We start from the raw sequence: 19,579 nt of genomic DNA, 5'->3' as shown, positions 1-19,579 counted from the left end.
GAAGTTGTCAACACCCGCGATATGAGATGCTGCTAGCTGAACCAAGTACTGCTCTGCCCACTTAAAAAATTCCTGAGCTTCCAGTGGCACCCCCTGGCTTTTGGTCCCGCCCTGATGACTGATGTAAGCAACCGTTGTGGCATTGTCCGACAGATCCCTGACCGAATGACCCTGAACAAGGGGGAGAAAAGTTTGAAGTAGTGACCAAGACAAGAGGATCAGTGAACACCAGGAGTTCTTTATTCTGCACAAAACATCATAAAAAGCCCGACTCAGGCAGAGTTTCGCTCTTTGATCTGCTTCAGGGGCTAACAGAACAAAACAAATAAATCACATATAAAAACATATAAATGAGAATAAAAACATATACACTAAACATACAATGTAATTATATGAAAAAATATGAAATCAAAACATAATTATTAACAATAGACAAAAATGTTATAACAGTCTAATCAATAAAATGACATCACTCCTTATAAAAAAGATAAAATCTGTATATGTGATTCTATATTTATATTCATATATAAATTCATAAATAAGTTAATAACTATGGAGTACCTATTATATGTAATGCTGGTGGTTTGTCTCCATACAGCAGTTCAGCCTCTTAAGACACTTTTAATTTCAAAGGTAAAAAATAATTAAAAAACATAAATAGTCTGTCCCATCACATACACAGGTTTGACTGACATCAGCAAAATCCTTAAAAAGCAATGGCATGTATTACAGATGTTTCCCGTCGATAGCAGGGCTGAATTAGCCATGCTGTCATGGGATCTGTCAATCAGGCCCGGGAGGCGGAGCTTGTTAAAGCAGAGAACAGAGCTTTGCTCTCTGCGGCTGCGCGTGTGTTCCCGCGCAGGAAAGTAACAGTATCTCCTCAGTCTGTTTTTTCCACGAGCGGGATCGCACGCGGAGCTGAACTCTCCTCAGTTTTAAAAACAGAAATTAAAAAAAAAAAAAAAAAGTCAAAACCGGGGTTTAAACCCTGTAGCTGTGGAAAAAGAATGTCAGTCACGGACGGACACGACCGCTGTTATAAATGTCTCGGACCAAATCATAATCGAGACAACTGTGAGTATTGCTCTAAGATGTCACCCAGAGCATTAAAACAAAGGGCCTACAGGCTGCAGGAACGTTTTGCCTCACGAGATCCGTCGGAGGCTCATTCATCGCCTGGCCCGATCACTTCATCAGCTCCACCGAAAAGGAAAAATTTAAAGTTGGATCCTAAGTCCTCCACTATAGGAGGTAAAGGAAAGGAAAAAAGACAAAGGCCAGAGGGTTCTCGAAAATCCCCAGTGCCTACAGAGCCGCAACATACCTCATCGGCGGTGGAATCCTCAGTGCCGAAGACTTCTGCGCCTATGACGCTGTCTGCGCAGAACGACATATCGGCACCGAGAAAGGAGTCTGCACGCAGCTTACAGCTTCTGGCGCGCATGGCGCAGAAGAAACGCACGGCACCAGAGAACCCTGCGCGTATGGCGCCAGAGAACCCTGCGCGTATGGCGCAGACTACAATGAAACTTATGCGCATGGCGCCAAACACTTCGGCGCCGATGACCCATGTGCGCACCGCATCAAAAAGATGTGCGCACACATCTACTACTGCGCATGACTACTTCCGCGCACAGATATACAAGTGCGCATAAGTCTACAGTCGCGCATACGCACATATCTGCGCATAATTCCACATATGCGCGTAAGCATAAAACTGCGCATAAATCTAAATCAACGCATAGATCAAAATCTGCGCATGGAACGAGCTTGAAGTGGAAACGGTACCCTTCACACAGCTCTTCTCCAGAGATTGGAGCCACGGATACCGATACATCATCTGATGAATATCACGAGTATTCAAGTCACTCCCACCGTACTAAATTACCAAAGAGGAGTGCTACATGGGAGATAAGTCCTTCTACTTCTATATCACCTCGTAAAGCTCATACCTGCTCAAAGAGAAAAATAGTACAAATTTCTTCCTCGAGCACTTCTTCAGATTCGGAAGATTCAAGGAATAATTCAGTCAATAGACTACAAGGAGATAGAGAAGTTCCTACAACTTCACCTCAAACAAATATCGTTCAACAACCAGACAGTCATATGGTAATGCCCTCTCATACAAGAGAAGCTTTTTACCAACTATCTCAATCTTTAGCAGGCTTTTACGAGACGCTTCAATCATCATTTCAAATGACTAGTACTGCTGATGAAAATGCTACACAACATAGAGCACAAACTACTGAACAGCAGTTGACAAACCCACCGACATCTCCCATGTTAGACCAACCAACCTCACCAACTCATAACCAGGAGACATCTTTAGATTCTCCTTCAATACAAACATCCCCTTCATCATCGGTGGGATGTCTCTCAGACCTGCAGGACCACATACAAGAACCGTATTCCCCTCCTGAAGACCTAACATACCCAAAATTCTTAGAAAAAATGGGTTCCATTCTACATCTAGAGGTCCAAAAAGAGACAGACCCTAGGGCAGAAACCCTTGGTCTTCTAAAGATTTTTGATACTCAAGTGGAACCAACATCTCTTCCACCACAAGATCCTGCATTCAGTCTTACAAAAATCCTGGGAGGCCCCGTATACAATAGCAGCCGTTTCCAGGAAAACAGACATAAAATTTCGTATGAAGAAAGCGTCACTATACACTCTACTACAACTGCCTCATGCATCACTTGTAGTAGAGTCGGCGATGCAAAGATTCAAAAAGACAAAGTTGCATACCAATTTTCCACCGGTAAAAGACAACAAATATTTAGATGAGTTTGGCAGGAAAATATTCCATAACTCGATGTTAACTGCAAGAATTATGCAACATCAGTTCTACATGGTGCAATACCTCTATGAATGCATGCAAGCTATGAAAGGTACTCATTCCTCAATGGCGGAACACATACCTCAGCCTCTTCATGACATGGAGGAATGTTCTCGACACCTCTTGAGATCAATCTACGAAGCACATGAAACATCATCCAGGGCATCTGCAACAGCCATCACAGCCCGCAGACTAGCATGGTTACGTTCAAGTTCGATACATGAAGACTTGCACGAAAAACTAACCAACCTCCCATGTACAGGAGATAACCTGTTCGGAGAGAAATTCCAGGAAGCAGTAAGTAAATTAAAGGACGAAGCTCTAGCAGTACAATCGCTAACATCACATCCTATTTATTCGACTACACGTCGCTATGTGGGGTCTACCCATAGGCAATCCTATGCCAGAAGACCCTATAGATCTTATCAATCTTTTCGTACGCAGCCATACCCTGCCTACCAATGTCCTGCTCCACAAAACAATACCTCAAATCAACGAAGAGGTAAACCACGTAACCAGAGGCAACAGGCACAACAGCCGTCTACTGCAGTAAAACCAACGTCATCTTTTTAGTTACTCAGCCGCCACCACAACATCAAGCTCCTCCAGGCAGAATTCGTGCTTGCCTGAATGTCTGGGAAAGAATAACATCAGATCAATGGGTGCTGGAGATAGTACGTCAAGGCTACCAACTCCAATTTGTAACAAAACCCATCTTGCCTCATCTTTCCACACTCAAGGTCTACAATTCCCATCCACAACTGGGGGAGGAAATTGCTTTACTTTGCAAGCAACAAGCAATTCGACAAATCCACCCACACCCCAATTTAGCAGCATTTTATTCCCCGTACTTCCTCATACCCAAGAAGTCTGGAGGCCTTCGCCCCATACTAGACCTAAGGGAGTTGAACAAATTTCTCACCAAGGAGAAATTCAAACTGGTATCGTTGAAGTCAATTCTTCCTCTCATTCAAACCAACGACTGGATGTGCTCCATCGATCTGAAGGATGCTTACACGCACATTCCGATCCATCCATCCTCGTGGCGTTACCTGTGCTTTCGCTACAGACATCAACACTACCAATACAAAGTTCTTCCCTTTGGACTATCGGCTGCACCCAGAGTTTTCACCAAATGCATGATAGTGGTGGTGGCTCATCTCAGGAAACAAGGTATAATCATCTTTCCATATCTGGACGACTGGCTCATAATAGCCTCAACTCCGAACATCTTACAGGATCACCTCAATCGGGTGATACATTGCTTACAAGAACTAGGGTTGGTGATAAATTTTCAGAAATCACATCTACAACCAACACAGCAGTTACAGTTCATAGGCGCATGCCTGGACACTACGTGCAACAGGGCATACCTCCCAGACGACAGAATATCACATTTCCGTCAACTTCTGCACACCTTGAAACATACTCAGAGACCGTCAGCAAGACAAGTCCTGGTAATTCTGGGCCACATGGCAGCGGCGAATTTCATGGTTCCCAACACCAGGCTACACGAGACGCCTACAATGGGGTCTAAAATGACAATGGAAACAGCATTCACAACCATTGACGCAAAAGGTATCGCTGACCGCAGAAATGAAAAAAGATATAGCATGGTGGCTCCTAGACTCCACCTTATCCAAGGGAGCATTGTTCAGCCCCTCTCCTCACAATGCAGTCCTAACCACAGATGCATCTCGCAAGGGATGGGGTGCTCACCTCGAGATTTACGAAACCCAAGGGTTATGGACACTCTCGGAACAAAATCTACAAATAAGTCTACTGGAACTCAGAGCGATTCGCAACGCATTGCGAGTCTTCCAAGACCACCTGAAAGGATGCAGGGTCATGATCTACACAGACAACCAGGTAGCTATGTTTTACATCAACAAACAAGGAGGGTCCGGTTCTTGGTCCCTCTGCAAAGAGACCCTGACAATCTTCGAACATGCTCACAAAAATTGCATACATCTACAAGCAACTTACCTACCAGGAGTTGCAAACACCAGAGCGGACAGACTAAGCCGCATCTTTCATCCCCACGAATGGTCACTCAATACAGAAGTAGTCCAGGACATATTTCTGCAGTGGGGGACACCTTCCATAGATCTTTTTGCAACAGAGATCAATTCTCAAGTTCCCAAATTCTGCTCGATAAGACCAAGCCAATTCAGGATTGCTCAAGATGCCTTCCTCATTCTGTGGACTACAGGCCTTCTCTATGCCTTTCCTCCCATACCTCTCATAACAAGAACAATTCAGAAGTGCATAGCGGACAAAGCCCAACTGATACTCATAGCCCCGGCATGGCAGAGGCAACCATGGTACAGTTTCCTACTTCGACTATCCATCAAGGATCCAATTCTATTACCGAATCGTCAAGATCTTCTCAGCCAAGATCAAGGAACACTACTACACCTGCTACATTCATCTCTACACTTGACAGCTTGGAGATTGAAAGGCTCCTTCTAACAGAACAAGGAGTTTCCACTTCAGCACAATTCATTTTGTTACAATCAAGGAAACTCTCAACCAGGAAAAATTATAGCTATAACTGGAAACGCTACTCTGCCTGGTGCACTTCCAAAGGTGTACCACCATTGGACTGTTCCCCGGAATTGCTCATTGATTATCTTCATACACTATATGTAGCTGGTCTAGCAACATCATCCATCAGAGTTCACCTCAGCGCAATAGGCGCCTATCATAGACCAATCAATGACATTCCTATATCCAATCACCCATTACTGACTCGTTTCATAAAGGGTTTAACACACATTCGTCCTCCGGTATCCAAACCTCCAGTTCCATGGAACCTCAACATAGTTCTGGAACAGCTCATGCTTTCTCCATTTGAACCTATGGACTCAGCAGCACACATTAAATACCTCACTTGGAAGGTGGTATTCCTGGTTGCGGTAACATCAGCACGAAGAGTTAGTGAGTTACAAACTTTGGTCCATTATCCTCCATACTTGCAATTTCATCAACAGAAGGTAGTTCTACGAACTCACCCATCCTTCCTACCGAAAGTTGTTACCCCATTCCATCTCAATCAGACAATGGAATTACCAATATTTTTCCCTAAACCTCATGCAAACAATAGGGAAAAGCTACTGCACACACTGGATTGAAGAGAGCTTTAACACACTACAAAGAAAGGACGAACTCGGACTCCCGTGTTTCTCAACTCTTTGTTTCCTACGACCTGAAGACACCTGGACTGCCAGTGGCTAAACACACCATCTCCAGTTGGATAGCACAGTGCATCAAATTCTGCTACGACAAACAGAATTTACATTTACAGTCTACTCCTAAAGCTCACCAAGTCAGAGCAGTAGCAACATCCTTAGCACACCTGAAGAATGTGCAACCCATAGACATCTGCAAGGCAGCTACATGGTCATCACTGCATACCTTCACATCTCATTACTGCCTTGACCAACAAGCAGCCACGGATGCGAAGATAGGGCAAGCAATACTGCAATCTCTATCCTCCTGTCCTCGGTGACTGCCACACTGTCAAAGATCACGTCCAACCATATATGTCACAAATGACGTGATCGGGAGCTTTGGACTCCCATGACAGCATGGCTAATTCAGCCCTGCTATCGACGGGAAAAAGCAAGTTTGCTTACCGTAAACGATGTTTCTGTAGATAGCAGGATGAATTAGCCATGCTGACCCACCAAGTCTTCGACTACACTACAGCTTTATTACAGACTGAGGAGATACCGTTACTTTCCTGCGCAGGAACACACGCGCAGCCACAGAGAGCAAAGCTCTGTTCTCTGCTTTGAAAAGCTCCGCCTCCCGGGCCTGATTGACAGATCCCATGACAGCATGGCTAATTCATTCTGCTATCTACGGAAACATTGTTTACGGTAAGCAAACTTGCTTTTACCAGCATTTAAAGATAAAGAAATTATGATTGCAAACAAGCAGGACAAAAATCTGAAGGATATTTTGTCACCATCTTTGTTACCGATACAAAGACCAAGAGATATGAGACCAGCAGGCCACAGACCTTGCGGGAGATGCAGTGTGTGCAATGATAATTTGAAAACTATAAGCATAAAAATTGGTACAACAGAAAGAATATTTTTTGAATTATTTTACTGATTGCAGAAGCAATGGAGTAATATATGTGGCCATTTGTCCGAGCAAAAAGATGCATGTAGGCAAGACCATAAGACCTTTGCATAAACGTATAATTGAGCATAAGAGTGCAGTGAATAGAAAGGTTGATGGTAAACCATTAGTAGCACACAGCATTGAGGCAGGACATAAATTTGATGAATATAGATTTTGTGCTATCAAGAAAGTGAATAAAAATCGGAGAGGAGGGAATTTTGATTAGAATCTTCTGAGAATAGAACAAAAATTTATCTTTGATTTTAATAAAATGTCACCAAATTGTCTTAACAATGAATTAGATTTTTCTGTCTTTTTATGAATCTCTATATTTTTTTGGTTTTTAGGATTCACGTTTTAATGACACCAATAATTAGGATTTAGATTTAATAATTTCATTTTAATAATTTTTTGTATATCATTCCATTGATTAGACATATGGCTACATTGTATTTTAAGGTTCTGTACTACCTCTATTTTTGAGTACATAAATGATTTTATAAATTTAATGGTTTTTGCCTTTTACTATAGATGCCTGTTTTTATCATTTATTGATTTCATTTTAATAATTTTTAGCTATTATTGTTAAGACACATGGTCACATTGTCTTTTAAGCTACTGTACTCCAGTTGAGTACACAAATGATTGAAAAATTCTCTGTTTAAACCACTAAGCATTTTGGACCCAATGTAATCTATGATATTTTTACTTAAAATCCTTATGGTCTAGACATTTAATTTACTTATTAATTTGTTCTGTATATGACACTCTCCTTTGGAATAATGTAATTTTTGTTTGCAAATGTGCCATTTATTGTATGTTTTTATTTGTATATTTTTATGTATGAGTATATTTTATTGGTGCTATGATTTTTTACCTATATATAATTTTTAAATACATGGTGGTATCTCTCCTGAATTGTTCAGTCCGTATCAGTTTTTCACTAAAATTGGCACGAAAAGGAAGTACTTAAACAGTGAGCCTGACGCGCAGCCCGGCATTTCCGGTTGTAACTTTGATCTCTATGACCCTTTGAAGGCTGTTATGGTAATTCAATTCGGCTGAATTCCTGTCCGGATGATACGGAGGTAGTCGCTTTTGTGAAGTGTCTGTGCTGGCATTTAAATGGTGGTGGTGAGTTTTTAAAATCGGCAAGGGGGGGGGGGGTTGAATTCAGCATGATAGAAAAATAAACAAGTAAAAACGCTATTTATTAATGGTTGGCTTAATTTATAGTTTTTTTAAGTTGTAGTTTTCAAGTTTGATTTTTGGTGCACTAGCATTTAAATTGTAGCGGTGAGTTCTTTTAAATTCAACATGACGACGTTGTTATGGTAGTATTCCTGATAGTATTTTAATTACATGGATAAATTATTTTTAAGTCACGATTTATATTTTTTATGTATGATTTGAGCTGAAGACACAGCAGTTCTAATACAATAAAATTGATTATTTTATGTCTTTACATTTTATACTGAGTCTTAGTTACCTTTGTTTTAAATTAATTCTCTGTCTGCATGACAGCACCTAAATGTTTTTTTGATTTTTAGTGTCATTCAAGGCTGTCTTAGAACATTGCTTTGTTAACACATTAACTTTAGGTAGACATCAATGTGGTACATTGTATCAAGATGTGTTACACTGTTTCATAAAGTGATCTTAATTTGTTACAATATCTTTCACTGTTTGTCTTGAAGACATTTCTTAAGAGGCTGAACTGCTGTATGGAGACAAACCACCGGCATTACATAGAATAGGTACTCCATAGTTATTAACATATATGAATTTATATATGAATATAAATATAGAATCACATATACAGATTGTATCTTTTTTTTTTTTTATAAGGAGTGATGTCATTTTATTGATAAGACTGTTACAACATTTGTTTATTGTTAATAATTATGTTTGTGTTTTTGATTTCATATAACTTCATTATGTATGTTTGGTGTATATGTTTTTATTCTCATTTATATGTTTTTATATGTGATTTATTTGTTTTTTTCTGTTAGCCCCGAAGCAGCTCAAAGAGCAAAACTTTGCCTGAGTCGGGCTTTTTATGATGTTTTGTGCAGAATAAAGAACTCCTGGTGTTCACTGATCCTCGTCTTGGTAGCTACTGCAATATTGGATCAGTTTGTTTTTCTGAAAAGTTTGAAGTGCCAGCCGCACTGCCCTGGTCTCCAACCTTTTGATAGGCCACAATGCTTCCACCGCCGACCAAGTGCCCTGGGCTGACTGCCACTCGCAGACCACCCCCCCAACCAGAGAGACTGGCATCTGTAGTGAGAACCATCCACTCCGGAACCTTGAGACTGACCCCACACTGTAGACTGGACGACTGTAGCCACGAGAAGCTGTTCCGTGTTGACGCATCCCGCAAAACCGGTAAATGAAAAGCCTGCGACAGAGGATTCCATTTCTCCAACAGGGCCCTCTGAAGGGGGTGCAATTTATTTATTTATTTAGTGTTTTTTTATATACAGATAATAGTTTGTAACATCTAATTGGTTTACAGTAAAACGGCAATTCAGCAACAGGCTTTACATATAACTTAGCGAACAACAATTCAGAAACAGGCTATATTTAAAGCTTGGAAGTCCATGTAACTAATGTGAGAATAAATACCATGTATAACATTGTTTAGCAACAGTCGTCAATATATGACAATGCATGTACTTGGTACTCAAGGAATTAGTATCAATGAGTGACATATTTACTCAGAGGTGTAGATTATCATTATATATAAAACTAAGTACATACATACCGAGGTTGAGGGAAAGACATGATATTGGAGAGAAAGAGGTAACTGAGAACCGGCGAAGGGTGGAGAGGGTGATTAACAGGAGGGGGAGAAGGGAGGGAGGAAGGAATGCTCAGGTGAAGGCTTGCTTGAAGAGCCATATTTTGAGGTTCTGTTTAAATTTCTTATAGCATGGTTCCTGTCGCAGAGTATGGGGCATGTTATTCCATAATGACGGGCCAGCAGTGGAGAGGGCACAGTTAGAAGTGGACTTCAGTTTCATCGATTTGTGTGAGGGAGTGTGTAAGGTAGCTGTGTGTTGTTTTCTAGTGGGTCTGCCAGTGTCGTGGAAGTAGAGTTGTTCTTTGAACCACTGCATATCATTATTGTGGAGGGATTTATGAATTATAGTGAATGTTTTATATTGTATCCGGGATGTTACAGGTAACCAGTGTAAGTGTTTGAGTACAGGGGTGATATGGTCATTTCTGTGTACATTCGTGAGTATACGGGCAGCAGCATTTTGGAGAATCTGTAGGGGTTGGGTCGTGCTTTTTGGGAGACCTAGGAGAATGGCATTGCAGTAGTCAATTTTAGATAGAATGATGGCTTGTAGTATAGTGCGAAAATCATTAAGGTGTAGTAGGGGTTTGAGTTTTTTTTAAAGTATGTAGTTTGAAAAAGCCATCTTTTAGGGTTGTGCTGATGAATTTTTAAAAATTAAATTGATTGTCTAGGATGATGCCAAGGCTGCGGACATGAGAGAAGGTATTGGGTGGTGTAGGGGAGTTGATTGAAGGGGGACTGATGGTGATAATGTTGGGAGAAATGGCTAGTAGCTCAGTTTTTGCGGTGTTAATGGCGAGGAAGTTGTCGGTGAGCAGAGAGTTGATGGCGGGGAGGGCTGATTCCCAGGTCTTGATTGCATTAGGCAGTGTGTCAGTGGTAGGAATGAGAATCTGAATGTCGTCAGCATATATGAAATGCGGAAGACCAAGTTCAGACAAGAGACGGCATAGGGGAAGGAGGTATATGTTGAATAGGGTGGAAGAAAGAGAGGAGCCTTGGGGGACGCCTTGTGCCAAGTTATATGATTCAGATTCTTTGTTCCCAATTTTTATTCTGTATTGTCGATTACTGAAGAAAGACTGAAACAAGCAGAGGGCAGAGCCTGAGATGCCAATTTCATGGAGGCGGTTGATTAATGTGTTGTGATTGACGGTATCAAAGGCGGCGGAAATATCAAGTAGGGCAAGGATGTAGGATTGACCATTGTCTAGGGCTTTTAGTATGTAGTCGGCCAGTGATATGAGGAGGGTTTCAGTACTATGGTGTTTGCAGAAACCGTATTGGGAGGGGAAGAGGATGTGGTTCTCATTCAGGTAGTCTGTAAGTTGGTGATTGATGATTTTTTCTAAGATTTTAGATAGGAATGTAAGGTTGGAAATGGGGCGAAAGTTTGCGGGTTCAGCAGGATCAAGGGAGGGTTTTTTTTAGGATAGGTTTTATAATGGCTTGTTTTAATTGGTTTGGGACAGAACCAAGAGTTATAGATCTATTGATGATGAGTGAGGGTTTGGCAATTGTGTTAGGGATGGTGAGGAGGGTTTTGGTGGGAATGTTATCGGACGGGTGTACTGCTGGTTTGATTTTCTTAAGGATGGATTCAACTTCCATTTCAGTGGTGTTCATAAAGAACGGGAGGTTAGGGGTGGATTTAGATGCTTGTGTATTAGTAGGAGTGGAAGGAGTGTAGAGTACAGTCTGAGTAGCGGGGGTGTTTGTGGGTAATAGAGGTACAGGGAAGCACGACATAATGTTGAGGATTTTGTCCTGGAAGTAGTGGGCGAGGTTTTCGCAATTGGCCTGGTCGTCAGAGTCGGGGGTGGTAAGGGAGGGTGATTTGGTTAAGCCAGATGCAAATTCAAAGAGAGCTCGAGCATTAAAATTGGTATTGGTGAATTCTTTGGGCGAAGAAGTCTCTTTTAGTTTTGTTACTAGCCTCTCTGTAGGAATGGACGTAGGCTCTGAATTTAGCGAGTTGGGAGGCGGAGGGATCTTGGCACCACCTTCTCTCTCTTTTACGGAGGGTGAGTTTCATATTCTTTAGTTCAGAGGTATACCATGGCTTCTTTTTGTGCTTTGCTGGGTTGATTTCTCGGGTCAGGGTAGGGCAGAAGTGGTCGGCAATAGTGCTAGTTATTTTGACCAAGAGGAGAAGGCAGAGTCTGCATTAGTGAGATCTAGATTGGAGAGTTCCTTAGTGAAGGCAGAGATGAGGTCGTCACTTTTACATGATTTGCGGAAGTGGATGGTTTTTTTGGATGGTATGGTATTAGTGTTTTGTTTTTTTTATAGAGCAAGAACTTTCGATGCGGTAATGGTTAGACCAGGGGATAGGTGTGCATGTGGTGGGGTATGAGTGGATGAGGGCGTTAGTGAAAATGAGGTCAAGGGTGTGGCATCGGTGACAGCCTGATAGAAGCCTAAGGCTTTCATTGAACCAATTAGGGTGTCGCAGGAGACTGATCGGGGCGAGGAGTCAATATGGAGATTAAAGTCTCCAAGAATGATGGCAGGAAGGTTTACGTTAATGTTTTTGGTGACAAATTCTATTAAGGGGGAGGGGTTTTCTCAAGAATCCCTGGGGGCGCGTAAACTAGGCAGATTTGTAGGTGGGGGGGTATTAGGGATTTAAATAATCCGATCTCCAATTTGTGAGGGGAGGGGATTGGGTGATGGGATAGTTGTAGGTTCTTTTTTGCAGCTAAAAGAAGGCCACCTCCACGTTTCTTGGGTCGCGGGATGGAAATGTCATATAGGTCAACGGGAAGTTGGTTGAGTAAGACAGAATCAGAGGCTTTTAGCCAGGTCTCTGTAATGGCACAAATATCCGGATGATCATCTGAGAGGATATCATTGAGTAATACAGTTTTTTTGACGATGGACTGTGCATTTAGGAGGAGGATGGCAAAGGTGGTGAGGCCGATAAGTTAGGTGAAGGGGGTGGTGATGATGGGGAGTAGCGATCTGTAGGGTTGTGGAGGTGAATTCGGCTTTGGGTGGGAGTAAGGAAAGTGGTGTTTGAGGATGGGAATGGGATAGGAATGCATGGTGAAAGCGTAGTGGGAGATGTGTCGGGGGGGGTGGGCAGGGAAAGTTAGCATAGGTGGAGTGCAGGGTAGGGATAGTAAACGAGGGTTAGGGGAAAGGAGGGGTCTTGTTCTATGATGGCTGGTAGGAGGAATGGGTAGGGGAGAGATGAGTTAGGGATGTTGGATTCACTCTGGTGAAGGGCGGATCGGCAAGGAGAGGAGAAGGGGGAGCAGGTGAGGTAGGACAGTAATCGGTGGGAAGTTATGGGGGGGGGGGGGGGGGAGCACGGTACAATGTTGTCTAATGGAGGGGATATTACTCAGAGCGGTGAGGAGAACCAGACAGCTGCCCGAGGGGGCATGACGGGATGCACAAAGGGCAACACTAAGGGGCGCACAAAGGGGCAGGCCCCTCGGTCGCACTCCTTAGGCACGCGACGCACGGCGCGTGACACCTGCGGTTGGGGCGCCCTTTAAAGCCCCAGATAGGCCGAGTAGGACGTTGGCGGCTGGGTCTTCAGAGGGGCGGTCCCCTCGTGGCAAGAGGGTCAGCCATACCGGTGCTGGAGGGGGCCTCGTGCAGGTGAGCGGCAGCAGGTGACCGGTCGGTGCGGTGCTCCTGACCCCGATGGGTCAGCGCTGTCCGCGCAGAGCACATATGCACAAAGGCCCATGGCACTAATTCCAGCATTGAGGCCATCGATCCCAGAACCTGCAAAAAGTCCCAGGCTCGGGGCACCTTCAATGCCAGCAAGTGGCGAACTTGCGACTGTAGTTTGAGTATCCTCTCCTGAGTGAGAAATACTCTGCCTTGGCTCGTATAGAAACGAGTCCCGAGGTAGTCTAGTATCTAGGATGGCTCTAAGTGACTATTCACCCAATTGACCACCCGGCCGAGAGACTCTAGCAGACGAATCACTTTCTGAACTGAAGAACGGCAGCTATCCAATGATTTCTCCCAAATTAACCAATCGTCGAGATAAGGGTGCACCAACACCCCTTCGCGCCGGAGAGCTGCCGCCACCCCCACTATTACTTTGGTGAACATGCGATGAGCCATCGCTAGTCCGAAGGGGAGAGCCTTATATTGGAAGTGCTGACCCAGCACTGCAAACCGCAGAAAACGCCCATGCTCTGGGTGAATATGGATATGCAGATATGCCTCCATCAGATCCAGGGAGGCAAAAAACTCCTGAGAGCGTACCGCTGCAATTACAGAACGTAAAGTCTCCATTCGAAAGCGCGGAATCTTTAAGGACGCGTTGACCGATTTGAGGTCCAAGATAGAAACATAGAAATGACGGCAGAAAAAGACTAATCAGCCCATCTGGTCTGCCCAGCAAGCTTCCACACTTATTTTCCCATACTTATTATTATTATTTTTTTTTATATACCGACATTCGATCTGAGATATCACATCGGTTTACATTCAGGTACTGTAGGTATTTCCCTATCCCCAGAGGGTGTACTTATCTGTTTCACCAACCAAGAACTTCAGGGCTCTTGTTGGTAACTGATTCAAATTTCCTGCCATCCCTTGTCATTGATGCAGAAAGTAATGTTGGAGTTGCATCAAAGGTAAGCATAAGGCTTATGGTTAAGGGTTGTAACCGCCGCATCAAGCAAGTTACCCCGATGCTTGTTTACCCAGATTGCATAGATCGATGCCTTGTTGGATGATGTCTGAATGGAAATCCTGTTTTCCTCACTTCCCCCTACCGTTGAAGCAGAGAGAATGCTGTATATGCTTTCAAAGTAATGTATCAGGCTTAATTGGTTTAGGGTAGTAACCACGGTAGTAGGCAAGCTACCCCCACGCTTATTTGTTTACCCAGATTATGAAGTTCATTCCTTGTTGGCTGTTGTCTGAATGCAAATCCTTTTTTCTACATTACCCCCTGCAGTAGAAGCAGAGAGCAACGCTGTGTATGCATTCAAAGTGATATATCAGACTTACTTGGTTTAGGGTAGTAACCGCCGTAATAAGCAAGCTACCCCCACATTTATTTGTTCACCCAGATTGTGAAGTTCAGTCCTTTTTGGTTGTTATCTGAATGCAAATCCTCTTTTCCGCATTTCCCTTTGCCGTTGAAGCAGAGAGCAATGTTGGGGTTGCATTAACCGTGCAAGGGATTTTTTTTTGAGTAAGGGTAGTAATCACCAGGTAGTAGTTAACACTCCAGCAAGCCACCCCAATGGCTCTACTCTTCATTCCCATCCTCTAGCCTTTATGGATCCACAGTGTTTATCCCACGCCGCTTTGAAATCTTTCACAGTTTTAGTCTTCACCATTTCCTCCGGAAGGGCATTCCAGGCATCCACCACCCTCTCTGTGAAGAAATATTCCTGACATTGGTTCTGAGTCTTCCTCCCTGGAGCTTCAAATCATGACCCCTAGTTCTACTGATTTTTTTCCCATCATAAAAGGTTTGTTGTTGACCATGAATCATTAAAACCCTGGGTCGATAAGTTCCCTCCTTTTTCAGCACCATGAAATAGATGGAATAACGACCCCTGCCCTGTTCGCATGGAGGTACTGGGACCACCGCTCCCAACCTGCGCAAAGTCTCCCGAAACGCATGACACTTCGCCGAGAACCCACAAGGGGAGACTAAGAAGAGGTCGCGAACGGGACATGCAAACTCTAACGTGTAACCATCTCTTATCACTGAGAAGACCCACTGATCCTGTGTGATCTTGGTCCACTCCCCGTAAAAATCTGCCAGATGGCCCCCTATACAGGGAACGGCGGAGTGAACCAGTCTTGCTTCATTGGGAGGACTTTGCTGCTGCTCCCGCAGCCGAGGGAGCTCTGAAGGCCTTCATCTGCTGTGAAAGGACTAACCCCAATTCGAGCCCCGCGGTTGAAAATGTTTGTGTGACTGCGACTCCACAGTACATCTAGAAGGACGAGACCATCTGCCGACCCTGAAACAGGACCAGGATTGAAACGCCTGGCGATCCAGAGGCTTGTCCTCTGGCAACTTGTGTACCTTCATTTCACTCAATTGCTTTATCAGCTGTTCCAACTGCTCCCCAAACAAGAGACGACCCTTAAAAGGTAAGGAACCTAACTGGGCCTTAGAGGACACATCTACAGACCAGTGACGGAGCCATAGTAAACGTCGGGCCGCAACCGCAGAACCCATAACTCAAGACAGCGAACGCACCAAATCATAAAGTGCATCAGCCACATATGCAACCGACGCCTCCATGAGATCTTCATCCGATGTGTCAGAAGCAGGTAGGGGTGGACCATCCTGAAAATTCTGCATCTAGCATAAACATGCTCTTTGCATAAAGCCGGAGCAAATGGCGGCCCGGAGCCCCAAGGCTGCCCCCTTAATAATTCTTTTGAGATGAAGCTCTAACTTTCGATCCTGTACATCCTTGAGTACTGTGACTCCCGCCACCGGAATAGTTTTCTTCGTGACGATGGAAACCACCGCATCCACTTGCGGAAACGCAAAAAGCTCCAAGGTCTGTTCTGGTAAGGGGTAGAGTTTGGCCATAGCTCTATCCACCCTCAAACAAGAGTCTGGGGAATCTCATTCATGTTCCACCAATTGCTGCACCGACCTTTGATAAGGGAAGGCGAAAGGAGGGGCTCGAAGACTTTCCAGGACAGGATCCGCTCCATCCAATTCCAGAACTTCCTGAGGAGCTTTTAAACCAAGCTTAGAGTAAGCTCCTCAAGAACTTGCGGAAGCAGAGGGTCCAATTCCTCCCTCCGGAACAACCGGAGAATCTTGGGATCATCACCCTCTGCCAGGGATGGTATCCCCACGTCATCTCCTTGATCTACGTCTGGGGATGCCAAATCCTGCACTGAGGACCCCACGTTGCTACTGCCGGAGGGACCAGGACCTGTAAGCCCCCCGTTGCCCCCTCCCCGGGGTGGGTACCACTGGGATTCCCGAGTCTCCTGAATTGGCACCCGGATGCCACAGGTCTGGACTCTGGGGTACCAATGGTAACTCTGGCCTCCCTAACCCTTCCTGCTGCGCTAGATATACTTGGTGCAGCAGAATGAAATCTGGGGAAAAAGGGCGCACACCTGGTTGAAAAATTGGAACCTGGTCTCCCCCAGGCCCCTGAAATAAAGGGACCTGGTAAGCTGCCCCTCGGAGGGTCTGGGATGAACCGGGGAGAGCCGTGGAGGAAGATCTCCCTCCCCTTCAAAAAATGGTGGTGTGCGCGAATCCGGTGCTAAAATGGCGCCGCTCCCGTCTTGAGGGAGCCGGCAGCCCTAGCGTCATTAGAAGCCTGCAAAAATGCTCCGACCATGGCAGCCGTGCGCTTACAAAGGCGCCGACGTTTAGAAACTCCTGGGAGGAAGGAGGAAGGAGGAAGGAAGGAAGGAGGGAGGGAGGGAGGGAGGGAGGGAGGGCCCTCCCCCCCCCCCAAAAAAAAAAAAAAACGCACCCGGAGCAGAGCCCAGACAGACTAAGATGCGCCAGGACTGCCCCACACGAGCGGCAAGCCAAGCAACGAACCATGCTGGTAACACAACAAAGTAAAATAAAAAATGTTTTTAAAAAAAATCGGCGCGACCTGCTGGAGGGAGTCGCCCCAGAGCCTTACCCGTCAGCTGACTTCTCTTTCTATGTTTTTTGTTTTTGTTTTTTTTAACTTTAACAAAAAGAACACAGTCTAACAGGAAGGCTTCTCTCCTAAGCTGAAAGGAGCTGTCCAGCTCAAATCAGCTACTTGAATAAAAAGGAGAGAAAACCCTTGAAAAGAAAAAGAAGGGCTAAAACCCGCACGGCTGGCCTTGTGAGGAGAGAGATCTGGACCACCAGATGTACACCCCATGGAACAAATTGGACCTTAACTGGTCCACCTTGACCAAACAGAGATTGCGTCCCAAAAGGAACCAGTCCCCTGGGAGGAAGGCTCACCCGAAAAGAGAAACAAATCTAAAAAGCAAGGGTAAAGAAAAAACTGCAGGTTTATACACCAGCCATCTGCTGGAGACAGAGAAATACTGAACTACTGCAGGTGGCACCAGGACTTTTCAAGCAGTGTCAGTGAGGCTTTTCTCTATCTCCATCTGCTGGCAGGGATGAATAAACCCAGGAGTCTGGACTGATATGGGTAAGTACAGAGAATTGGGATTGAAAACTCAAATCCCACCCACGAGTTTGCACAAGTATGGAATTTGTAATACTTCAGTCCACTAAGTATTAGGGATGTGAATAGTTTTTTGACGATTTAAAAAAATCGTCAGATATTTTTTAAATCGTCAAAAATCGTTAAGAGTCACGATACAATAGAAATTCCCCCGATTTATCGTGAAAAATCGTAAATCGGGGGAGGGGGGGGAAACTCGGCACACCAAAAACAACTCCTAAACCCACCCAGACCCTATAAAACTAATCCCTTACCTTCCCCCACCCTCCCGAACCCCCCCAAAACTTTTTACGAGTACCTGGTGGTCCAGTGGGGGCGCGGGGACCGATCTCCCGCTCTCGGTCCATCGGCGCCATTTTGGCTGCCACTCAAAAATGGCGCCGATGGCCCGATAAAAAAATACCCACCCGACCCTTTAAAAACGACCCCCACCCTCCCGATCCCCCCAAAACATTTTAAAATTACCTGGTGGTCTAGTGGTAGTCCCGGGAGCGATCTCCCGTTCTCAGGCCGTCGGCTGCCACTCAAAGATGGCGCCGATGGCCCTTTGCCCTTACCATATGATAGGGTATCCGTGCCATTGGCCGGCCCCTGTCACATGGTAGGAGCACTGGCTGGCCGGCGCCATCTTTAAAGATGGCTGCCGCCGTCGTAAAGATGGCGCCGGCCATCCAGTGCTCCTACCATGTTTAAGTTATTTAGCTGCTGCAGTTATATAGCACCATATCTTGGGTTATCAAGGTTGACATGCTACTGTCAAGAAGACATTCTTTTCATTAAAACCTGTTCACACAAATTAAACATTTTCTACATACCTGAAGTATTGACTGAAAGCAGCCAATACATTTTTGTGTGCTTTGAAGCAGACGCCTTTCACCACTAACATGCAGTCACACAGAAGGCCCTGAATGCGCTGCTCATGGAGCTGCTGAAGAAGGTGACAGCTATGGTTAGCCACAGGGTCCATGCCAGAGGAGCATTTCAGTTACCTGCAATGATATCCCCAAAAACTTACTCAGACAGGAAACAACTTGAGGCACAATCTTATGTACAGGAAACATTTTGATAAATAACTCAAAATGGATTTCTGTAGGATATGTTCTAGCATCCTTTATGGAAGTCTGTACTAGTCAGGTGAGGACTTGTTGGAGAATATAAAAGGCCCAAAATAAAGACCAACATGAACGTAAAAAGAAAGCCAAAAAAGTATTTGGGCAATGATGATACATTTCAAAGGCTAACAAATCCTTACCTTTGCAGGGTTTGAGGACTAAAATCGCTTCCTCAAATATAAAAGCAATTAGGATAGAAATAGCAAGGGGACTAAAGTAATTTTGTCATGCTAATTAAGTAAGAATGGGCAGCCAAGGTTCCACCCTGCACCTTTCCGCGCAAACAACCAAGGGCTGCTACCTGTACCCATAAAGAGTTACATGATAATCCCATGGTCAGCCCTTTTTGCAGGAAACCCAAGATATCGGATACAGAAGCCCGGATTGGTGAAACGTCATTATCCAGACACCAGGCCTCAAAAACCTTCCAAACCCGAACGCAAGTCAGATTAGTGGAAGGTTTGCGTGAATGGAGAAGAGTAGCCACCACCGCAGGAGTATAACCCTTGGCACTTAAACG

General features: G+C 44.5%; 1 protein-coding gene across 3 annotated transcripts in view; it reads right to left on the bottom strand.

Annotated features, from left to right (window-relative positions):
- The window catches only part of ZBTB49 (zinc finger and BTB domain containing 49), a 112,393-nt gene that overhangs the window by 85,748 nt on the left and 7,066 nt on the right, over positions 1-19,579 (bottom strand). For 2 of the 3 annotated variants that reach the window (XM_029591001.1, XM_029590991.1), the window contains exon 2: positions 18,763-18,936. The exons of the other annotated variant lie outside the window; for it this stretch is intronic. In XM_029591001.1, the coding sequence (XP_029446861.1) occupies positions 18,763-18,914 (152 nt within the window). In that variant the 5' untranslated portion in view covers positions 18,915-18,936. The remainder of the gene's footprint in view (positions 1-18,762; positions 18,937-19,579) is intronic. 3 annotated transcript variants of the gene reach the window in all.

The sequence above is a fragment of the Rhinatrema bivittatum genome, chromosome 1, assembly GCF_901001135.1.
Source record: "Rhinatrema bivittatum chromosome 1, aRhiBiv1.1, whole genome shotgun sequence".
Classification (NCBI taxonomy): Eukaryota; Metazoa; Chordata; class Amphibia; order Gymnophiona; family Rhinatrematidae; genus Rhinatrema; species Rhinatrema bivittatum.
This window is presented reverse-complemented; position numbering and strand designations above follow the sequence as displayed.